Source organism: Gossypium raimondii, chromosome 5 (genome assembly GCF_025698545.1).
Source record: "Gossypium raimondii isolate GPD5lz chromosome 5, ASM2569854v1, whole genome shotgun sequence".
Classification (NCBI taxonomy): Eukaryota; Viridiplantae; Streptophyta; class Magnoliopsida; order Malvales; family Malvaceae; genus Gossypium; species Gossypium raimondii.
In genome coordinates, this window is record NC_068569.1 from 23,387,112 (window position 1) to 23,398,122 (window position 11,011).

At 29.0% G+C, this 11,011-nt stretch overlaps 1 protein-coding gene across 1 annotated transcript; it reads right to left on the minus strand.

Annotated features, from left to right (window-relative positions):
• Positions 1 to 8,963: 8,963 nt before the first annotated feature.
• Positions 8,964 to 9,602, minus strand: LOC105771277 (peamaclein). Its single transcript, XM_012592703.2, has 2 exons — positions 9,423 to 9,602; positions 8,964 to 9,307 (listed from the first exon to the last, which is right to left on the minus strand). Exons 1-2 carry the CDS (start codon positions 9,496 to 9,498, stop codon positions 9,123 to 9,125), a joined length of 261 nt encoding a protein of 86 aa, XP_012448157.1. The 5' UTR covers positions 9,499 to 9,602; the 3' UTR covers positions 8,964 to 9,122.
• Between the last annotated feature and the right edge of the window lie 1,409 nt (positions 9,603 to 11,011).

The window sequence follows — 11,011 nt, forward strand, 5'->3', positions numbered from 1 at the left end:
ACTAGCAGGTTTTTGTGGTGTTTTAGTTCTCTTCTTTCTAGATTTCTACCTCCTAAGCAACATTTTCACCCTCTACTTCCTTTCTATCCTTTAATGCTTGCTCAATAATGGTTGTTTTGAAATATAAAACTAGTCACTTTTATCTCAGGAAGACAAACAAACAACAAAATTAGTCAAAAATAACCTGCCTAATCACATGAACCCTCTGAAGTCTGAACAAAAAATAAAACCACTACTGAACTGCACATGATATCTCACTTTAAAATTTTCGTTTTCTACAACTTTATAAGCATCAAGATTGGGAGAAAGAAACCAAAACATAAAACAACTTTGTTTCACTAAATGAACAAGGATTCCTAACATTTTAACATAGCCATGAAATCAAACACTAGCCCATCACTAGTCGTTCTTACTCTTCTTCATTACTTTCTTTATTTCTATCTCCTGGGTTAATACAACTTTTAGTTCCATTATTTGCTCACCTATTCCTTGTCTCGTTGAAGCAGTCCCCTAAAACTGGGGTTTGATTGAAAATTAGCATATGTGATCTCATATACTTTACCAGGAAATATAGGTGCCTATCTAATTCATGTGTGATTGATTTTAATACTAGTCGAATTCTTAGAAGTGTAAATTATTTTGTATATTAGCACAGTTGTTAAATTTCTTGCGCCTAGTGTATCTGACCACTGTTGTTCCAAAGAAATTGATGTTCTATGTGAAATTTTGTAGGTATTGGACTGTTAGCTACCGATTTGCTCCAGACAAAAATCGTTGGCAAGCTGAAGCTGTAGTTGCAATTGAAGAGGTTTGTTAACTTATCCAATCTTCTAAAATTGTAAGACTTCAAAATCAAATACAGAGAAACACAGTAAAACACATACATGCTGATTTTTTTCATGGACTTTTAATTTTTTTTGGAAATTATTTTCTTTTTCGGTCTTTTAGGTATTTATTTTTATCGTATTATGAGTTTAGTAGTAGATTCTAGAAAGATTTGATATTGAATTGCATAAGCAAATGAACTTAATTGCTCTTGGATTTGTTTAAACAAATATTTTTGTCTCACCATTTATGCCTACAAGTATATACAACAAGTCTATTTAACAAGTCCTTCCGAACACATTTTTAATTGGTATTAAAGCCTAATAACATAAGCTTTTGGTGTGAATTTCTATTAGATGGGGCATTAGATATAATCAAACTAATTAAAATTGTAAGGTGCTTAAAATTGAAGTAATAAATTAGAAACATTTTATTAAAAAACTAATTAAATGTGTATATTCATATACAACACATTATTTAAAAATATTTTAAATAAAACAAATTAAAAATATTATTCATATATCATTACATATATATCGACTTTTGAATATGTATCAATTTAACCCAATCCAATCATGAGTAAATTCATATAAAAATTGGATCATTAGGTATAATCAAGTAAACAACTTGATTAAAAACAAATATTCAATATATTAAAATTGGATCATTAGATATAATCAAGTAAACAACTTGATTAAAAATAAATATTCATTGTTATTATGATTGATTAAAAACAACTTGATTAAAAACCAAGTATTTGGTAACATTGTTGATTAGAAAACAAATTTTCAATATATTAAAATTGGATCATTAGATATAATCAATTAAACAACTTGATTAAAAACAAATATTCATTGTTATTATGATTGATTAAAAATAATTTGATTAAAAACAAGTATTTGGTAACATTGTTGATTAGAAAACAAATATTCATTGTTAATGTTAAAGTTCTATTTTTTGCTTCGTTAAGATTCTAAATTTGTGCTGATCATTTTTCTTTGATAGTGTGATATTGCTTCCTATTGAAGCAAATAAATTATTTAATTTAATTTTACTGTTATTGAAATTATGATTAGAGAAATGTGACTTTTTTTTACTGCTTGTTGACAATATGGAACACATTAATATATTGCAGTAATGGCTCGTCTGCCTTTAATTGCACAAAGTGTGAGGCGACAAAGAATTGGTATTGCATTGACAATTTGGTTGGAAATCTGTAGAATCGCGATTTGGTTCTTATTTAGAATGGGTGCCAGCCTTAGCCTACATACTTATAGACTAAGGATTAGGTCCTATACCGTAGATTTTTATGCACAACGGGATTATGTGAAGAGGCTTGTATATGCTAGTGACGAGACTTGTATTGAACAAGTACGGATGAATAGAGCTGCCTTTTTTAAACTATGTGAGATGTTAGAATCGATAGGGGGATTGAAGTCGTCAAGGTTCATACTTGTTGATGAGCAAGTAGCAATGTTTTTACATATCATCTCCCATCACCTAAAAAATCGAGTTATCAAGCATCACTTTAGGAGGTCCGGGGAAACTGTAAGCAGAGTATTTCATAATGTTTTAAATGCTGTCATACGCTTACAAGATGTCTTATTTAAAAAGCCGGACCCAGTTACAGCTGATTCTTCTGACACAAGGTGGAAATGGTTTAAGGTATTAGACTGAGTTTTATATATAGCTTGTACAATATTTAGTTGACTAATATGATTAATCATAGTGTTCTAACTCAATGTTCTATATCATGTGATATAGAATTGCTTAGGTGCTCTTGATGGAACACACATCAAGATTAGGGTGCCAACAGTTGATAAACCTAGATATCGCACCCGAAAAGGTGACATAGCAACAAATATGCTAGGTGTTTGTACACCTGAGATGCAATTTGTTTATGTTCTTCCTGGTTGGGAAGGTTCAGTTGCCGATGGACGGGTGCTTCGAGATGCCATTAGTAGAAGACATGGACTAAAAGTTCCTCATGGTACAGTGTATAGTTAGAGGAATTTGAATTATTCATTAAGATCAAACTTTGTTTGCTGAATTAATCATTTTTTAGCCAATTTATTTTATAGGTTGTTATTATCTAGTTGATGCTGGATACACAAATTGTGAGGGATTTCTTGCACCATTTAGAGGACAGCGATATCATCTGAACGAGTGGCGTCAGGGTTATCAGCCAAGTTCTCCGCAAGAGTTTTTTAATATGAAACATGCCTCAACACGTAATGTCATTGAAAGATGCTTTGGCTTATTAAAACTTAGATGGGGAATACTTAGGAGTCCATCGTTTTATCCTGTAAGGGTGCACAATAGAATTATTATTGCATGTTGTTTGCTCCATAATTTTATTCGAACCCATATGAGTATTGATCCCATTGAAGCGGAGGTGGGAGAAGGATTACCTACTAATGTGGTGGATGACGATGAACTGAATATAACAAATATTCATCCATCGGATGCTTGGGCTACTTGGAGGATGGAACTAGCCAACCAAATGTTCGATGAATGGCAAACATCTAGAAATTAGTTAGGTTTAGGGACAATTTGAGTTTGAATTGATTTGTTGATGTTATTTTATGTATCTAGTTTATTAAATTTTGGTAGTCTTTGATTACAATTCTGTATTGTACTAAACTTTGTTGAATTATTATTTAATTATCTTTTCATTCAGCATGTGTTATAAATTTAAATTTAGTATTGAACTACCGATATAATATATATAAACTGTTCACCTTTTGATTCATGATATTCAAAATAGTAAATAATGTGTATTTGTTTTTTTTTCTTAAGAACAATATGTCAGGTGTTCCACCAACGGGTGCTTCTTCTCAAGCTTCTCGAGGAAGCAAAAGAAAATGGGTTCCAGAAGAGGATGCAGCCTTGGTTTCTTGCATGGTGGATTTGCACAATGTAGGAACATTTAATGCTGATACCGGGTTCAAAGCCGGTTATTTGAACGAGCTAGAGAAAATGCTAGAAAAGGCTTTACCAAGAGCAATGTTGAAGGCGAGACCAAATATTGAATCTCGGATTAGGTGCCTAAAAAGGGAATGGTCAGTCGTCTACGACATGCTTAATGGTCAGAACAACAGCGGTTTTGGTTGGGACGAGCATAGGCAGCTCGTTGTTGCTGAAGATGCTGTTTGGGAATCCTATGTTAAGGTAAAATGTATTTCAAGTATTAATTTGTTTTTTTACAAAACACATGGACTAATATGATTTCCTCGTTTTTTTTAGAGTCACAAAGAAGCCTCTCAGTTCAGACATCGTTCTTTCCCTTACTACAACCAGCTTACTGCCATATACGCAAGAGATCGGGCGACTGGGAAAGACGCTCAAACAGCTGCTGATGTTCTTGAAGAAATACATGCTGAGGATGAACGTACTACAGATATGAATGAAGAGAGAAACACATTCTATGACTGCGAAGCTGACGTCTCTTTAGACGACATGGATGTTTCTGGTACGGATCCGCGAGGAGATAGAGACCAAGGGGGTTCCTCATCTTCAAACAAGAGAAAGAAGAAATCTGATGCTCGTGATGATGTGTATTCTTCATTTGAGGAGGCTGCCACCTTGTTGGGGGAAAAAATCCAGGCCGTTGGCGATAAAATCAGTAGGAGTATTGCCTCCGAGGTGGTAGTTCAGCACAAGTCAGAAGAGAATATGGAAGAAAAAGCTTCAAATTTATATTCAGCCTTATGGTCAATTGAAGGTTTAACCGACGATCACGCAGTATGATGCTTTGAGTAAAATTCCGATCATCCAAATCAAATGATCATTTTCTTTAGTTTACCTTCATTGCTTCGATTGGAATGGGTCAAGATTTCTTTCTCACCATTAAATATCAATGTTCAAACTTTTTGATGTTGTAAAACTATATAACATATGGATTATGATGTACAATTTCATTTTCATCTAACTTTTCTTAGTATAAGTTAATTATGTTTATGCGAAAAATAATTCTCAAGTTATATTTTTATTTTAGTAAATTCATAAGAACATTTTATGAAATTATATTTAATAATAATTATTTTAAATTGTATTAAATCATATATTTTAATTAAAATATATTTAATATTAATTATTTCAAATTTTCATTATATTATGATTTGAGTAAATTCATATAAGAATATGAATTATTAAGAATTTTATTAAATTATATACCAAAATTATAATGTATTTAATAATAATTATGTTTAAATATGATTAAATTATTTATTATTGATATTAATAATCTTATTAAAATTTAAATAACAATAACAAATTTCGCTAATTATAAGAATTTTATTAAATTATATATTTTAATTAAAATATATTTAATAATAATTATGTTTAAATATGATTAAGATATTTATTACTGATAATAATAATCTTATTAAAATTTAAATAACATTAACAATAATCATTTACCAAAACAATTTTCTGCTAATTATAAGAATTTTATTAAATTATATATTTTAATTAAAATATATTTAATTATAATTATGTTTAAATATGATTAAAATATTTATTACTGATAATAATAATCTTATTAAAATTTAAATAACAATAACAATAATCATTTACCAAAACAATTTTATGCTAAGGGTATTCTAGTCATTTTAGTTTTTTCCATTATGCTATTACACCTCTATTCCATTCAACCAAACACAAGATTACTATTACGCCTCTATTCCATTACATTCAACCAAACAGTGGATTAGCTATTACACCTCTAATCCAATACACCTCTAATCCCAATACACCTCTAATCCAATACAGCGAACCAAACGCACCCTCAGGGTCTGTTTGATTGCCAGTAAAATATTTTCCGTAAAATAATTTCTGGAAAATGTTTTACTTTTCTCGTAAAATGATTTCTTGGAAAATATTTTCGGTGTTTGATTGAATCATGTAAAATATTTTCTGCTGCTTGGCGATTTTTGAAAATATTTTTCGGAAAAGTTGTTTTTACATATATTAATATATATTAATAAATTTTTATATTTTAAATTATTTTTACATATATTGCAATGATTTATTTATAATAATACTTAATTATTAAGCTACAATATTAATCGTTATAAATTGAAAAAACTAATATCAAATAAATTATTTGTAATTGTGTTAAAAAAGTATTGAATAATTAAAAAACAAGTTATTGGAAAATCGATAAATGAAGCGCTTTTCTACGGAAATGAAGGAAGGAATGAAAGAGGCGATAGAGAGGAGAGCACGGAAAATGTCTTACGGAAATTGAAAGGGTAAGACATTTTCCCTAAAATGTAACCCATTTTCCCTTGTTTTGGAGTTCATTTTCCAAATGGAAAATGTTTTCCGCCAATCAAACGCTGGAAAAGTTGGAAATGATTTTCTGGAAAATCAATTCCGTCAATCAAACAGACCCTCAGTTTCAATTAGAATGTTATTCTGAATGAATATTTTTAAAACGGTAAGATACAAGCTATTCTGAATGAATACTTTTTAAAAAGTTGGATAGTTTATATATTGTTATAAAAAAATTTATTTTGAAAAAAAATGAAATATTCATTTTAGACGTAATATTGTGAAGTAGAAGATGTGTTTAATTTTTTTTAACGAGGATAAGAAAGTAATTTCAATGTAAAGTCAAAATTTTTGTTTGGGTTAAAATCTCAATTTAAAAGCATGTCAACAATTTGATAATATGAAGATTATGCTGTGAGGCATAAGAGTTTGAGTTCAATTCCAAAATAACCTTATCTTGCCCTAATTATATATATATAAATATTTTGAAAAAAAATCTATTTGTTTTCTTTATAAACATATAATGGAGATATTAATACAAATGAATACATTTAATAAAGATAATTAAATTAATAAAATAAATAAATAAATTATCAAATGTTAAATTAAATTCTAAATAATTTTATAAAAAAGAGTTGAGACCCAAAGAAGGCTTTTTTTTACCTAAATATTATAAAAAATTAAATTATTTACTTATATAATATGTGTTTAGAACTATTTATCAAAATAATATGAAATCGATAGTATTTTAATAAAATTAACACTAAATTATTAGTATTGATGATGATTTGAGAATCCCGAGCCTTAAATCGTCACTAATCTGATTTTGTTATCTAACAATTTGAAAATAAAATATATAAAAAAATATGGTATTATTCAAAACGAGAGTCAAATAGCAATATTAAATATTTAGGGGCCAAACAGTATAAATCCTATCTGACACTCGTATTTAAGTTGGAATAACATGAGTAGGGGAAGAAATGGTCGAAAATGGAGAATATACACTCAGCACAAACATGGTAGGTTAGGTTGCTACTTTTGCCTTGTTTGGTTGTTTTGTCCTTTTATGTTTCCAAAAAGTATTTTTATAATTTATTTCAAGGTATAATCATTATTTTAGCATTCAATGTTTATATCTTTTATTAATTTAGTTTTTATTTTTAAAAAAATTAAATTTAATTATTTATCTTTCGGAAAGAGTCAAATTACTTTTTATTGGAAATACTCACTAAAATATTAATTTTTAATAATGCTGGTTTGACCGTCTATGTATACTTCATTATGACATTACATTATTTATATTATATGTCACATCAACAAATAATTTAAATTTTATAAAAACATTCAAATAAATAAATAAAAATTAGCATGAAGTACACATGGATTGCCATACGAGTTATCATGTTTAAAAATTTAACATTTTAATCGGTATTTCCATTAAAGCAATTCGACTATTTTTAAAAAGTTGAGGGTCAAATTAACAAAAGATGTAAATGTTAAGGGCTAAAATTTTCATTATGTCTCAATTTAATAGTAAAAGTTAATTTAAAATTAAATTTATTAATTATGCAAATTAATTTTATGATAATAGTTTAGAATCAAAACATATTTTTTAAAATTATTTGTTGAATGACATATAAAACAAATAATGTCATGTCAACGTGAAGTACACGTGGACTGTCATGCGGGTTACCAAGCCAACAGTGTTAAAAATAATAATAATTTAGTCAAAGTTTACGCTAAACAAAAGTAAATTAATTATTTTTGAAAGGCTGATAACTAAATTTAACTAAAATAGTAATAAAGATCAAATTGACAAGAAATACAAACATTGAGAACTAAATTTATCATTATACGTATTTATAATTGTACTAGATTTATAGTTGTAAGCTTAATATATATAGATATATATAACAAATTGAACAATTCAATGATTCGACCAATGACTTCTTTTTTATTCTTCATATCTGTTTTATGATCTATGATCGGAGTTTATGGTTGCCCTTCTCAACAATGTATTCTCTAAGGTTCTAACATACATCTTCCATTGGAAACGCAATGTATTTTACCATTGCACTCAACACTTGTTGATCGCAAAAATAAATAATATTTTAGAGAAAATATTACATATAGTGAAATTTAAACATATAACTTATTTGTTTATACAAATAATTACATTACAATAAAAAAAGAAATTTACAAACACAAAATCGAATCTTAAAACTAAAAATTTACAAATAAAAATTTATATTAAGAACATTTTACTCTCAATGCTTGAAGATATATCAAAATAAATATAAAATATTAGCAAAAGTAATTTAATCAACACATTTAAATTTTGAATGAAACCATAAAAATAAAATAAAATGATCCTATAAATAAATATTGAGAATCAATTAAAATAGAAATTAAGTTGGGCATTAAAATATTTAGAGAAACCTACCTTCAAATGATTAAGCTTTTATGGCAAACTGTAACATATTAGTGCTATCTGAAAATTTTATTTAACTTTTATATATACTATATTTTGTGATGAAAACAGAATTAATATTATTTTTATATTTATAAAAGAATATATTCAACTAAAGTAATCATACATTAATTCTTTTCTTTTACACTCACGTTCAATCTTTAAACATAAGCATTTCATATAAAAATCAAATTTTCTTAATTGAATTATTATGAGGATATCAAGTTAACACGTCACACAAACTTAATTTGTTATACAAAATGAGTTTTTAGCATAATATTTTCTATTACATCTGAATAACAAATATTCAATATAAGGCTCAACAAAGAGGTCCTCAAACTCGAGTAACATGGTACATGAAAATTAAATTAAATAAAATGAGGCAACATAATTATAAACCATGAAAGGACCCATATTTTTTTTTCATTAACATATACTAGGTAAAAACTTGACTTAAATAAACCTTAATTAAATAGCCTAATGGAATCCTTAAATGGGTCCTGATGTTTAGGAAAAGTGATTGAAATACAAAATATAAAGCAAAAAGAATCTAAGGGCACTTGGGCTTGCCCTTGGAGTTCTTCAGGTCCCTGTAACAAGGGCATTCATGCTTGTTCCCGTATGTCCCTGATGGAACACATTTGCATTTCGCACAGCAAATTCCACAGTATTTCAAGCATCTAGCTCTAATCCCTGCCTTTGAGCACCTTATCTTACACTTGGAATTGCAGAAACCTGCCCATTCATGAAAATCACAAACTCAATCATTAGCTTTTACAAATACTTGGGAAAAAGAAAAACAAAGTTTGAGATTTTCCGTTTGTTTTAGCTTTGTTTGTTCATGTCCAACCTGCCATTGACACCTCGAAGAGAGAGGAGCTTAGAATAAGAGAAACAAGCAGGAATGTCACGAAGACAAGCTTCATTTTCTTTGCTTTGTAGGAGCCAAAAAACGCTAAAAAAACCAAAGGAAGTGTAATTTAGCTAATGTTTTCTTACGAGGGTTGGCGATAAATGAGCCCCCGAAGGGGGTTTATTTATAACATAGCGAGGAGTCCTGCTAGGGATGGGTAAAAAAAGTTGGGAAATTGCTTATAATTACCTACGAAAAATAAGTAACATACATCAACAGCAAATTCCAGGCTGTCTTGGACTTGGAGGACCAAGATATGTTTTTGGGTATGGTGGGGGTGACATATCGTATTGGTTTATTGCTTTGTGTACCGTGTAAATATTGGATATAGGAATATGTGACGTATTAATAAAAAATGAATATATTTTCATATGTTTGAGACGTGGATATATTTTTAAAAGAACAAAAACGAGTTAATATAGAAGGTGTACTTAAAAATACAAAACTACAATTTAAATCTCTCACTGTATTGGAGCAAAGCCAAAGAGTGATGGACACATTAGGTTGTTTAACATTCTCATACTTCAAAAAATGGTAAAAAGCTTATTCTAATCTCCAAAAATTTATAATGAGATAGAGGCTTAACATCATTTCTGATTCTGCGTATATAATTTGATAGGGATGGGTTCCATTTGGCAATCAATAGAGACGTCGAGAAACTTCAAGCTAAAGTTGATGCTACCCCACTGATTAACCTTATTTTAAACATGAATAATAATGTCTTGGTTGATGATTGCAGTCTGTTCTTGACTACTATTCAAACCATATCGCTAAGAGAAAGACAATGGAGTGCTGATGCTGTGGTTGTACTAGGAAGTGGTTTTGTGCCGTTGGATCTGCTGTTAACTATTTTACTCTGTAATGAACCTCCTACCAGTACTTTGCCTGTTATCATGGCTGAGGCCATTGGAACTGTCCTCTTTGCATGTTGTTGAGACTCAGGAACAATGCAAAGACCAAAAGTAACTATTTTTTTATTCAGGATCGTGAACTTATTTACCTCCAAGGTAATCTCGAGGCTCAACCATTTTTGTGAACATGAATTTGACTTTTGATAAAATGAAAAATTAAAAGGACATCAACGATGATCTCTAGGCTTGACCCATTTTTAAAAACAGATTCGAGTTTTAATAAAATGAAAAACTGAAAAAGACTTCAACAGAAATCTCGAGGTTCAACTCATTTTTGAAAATAGATTTGACTTTTGGTAAAATGAAAAGTAAAAATACCTCGACAACAATCCTGAGGTTTGACCCATTTTTTAAAACGGATTCGGCTAGTAATAAAATGAAAACGTAAAAAGACCTCAACAAAAGTCCCAATACTTGACCCATTTTTTAAAAATGAATTCAACCTTTGATGAAAATGAAAACTAAAAGGACCTTGACAACAATCCGAGGCTCGAGCCCTTTTTGAAAACAAATTCGATTTTGATAAAAGACAATTAAAAAGACCTCGACAGAGAATTCGATTTTTAATAAAAGACAATTGAAAAGATCTCAACAACAATCTCGAGGCTCAACACT

What these genes read in the sequence shown, in the direction of transcription:
- LOC105771277 (XM_012592703.2), bottom strand. Translation starts at nt 9,498, where the DNA reads ATGAAGCTTGTCTTCGTGACATTCCTGCTTGTTTCTCTTATTCTAAGC. An exon ending in CTTCGAGGTGTCAATGGCAG is followed by an intron (nt 9,308 to 9,422) that starts GTTGGACATGAA and finishes ATGAATGGGCAG; the next exon opens with GTTTCTGCAATTCCAAGTGT.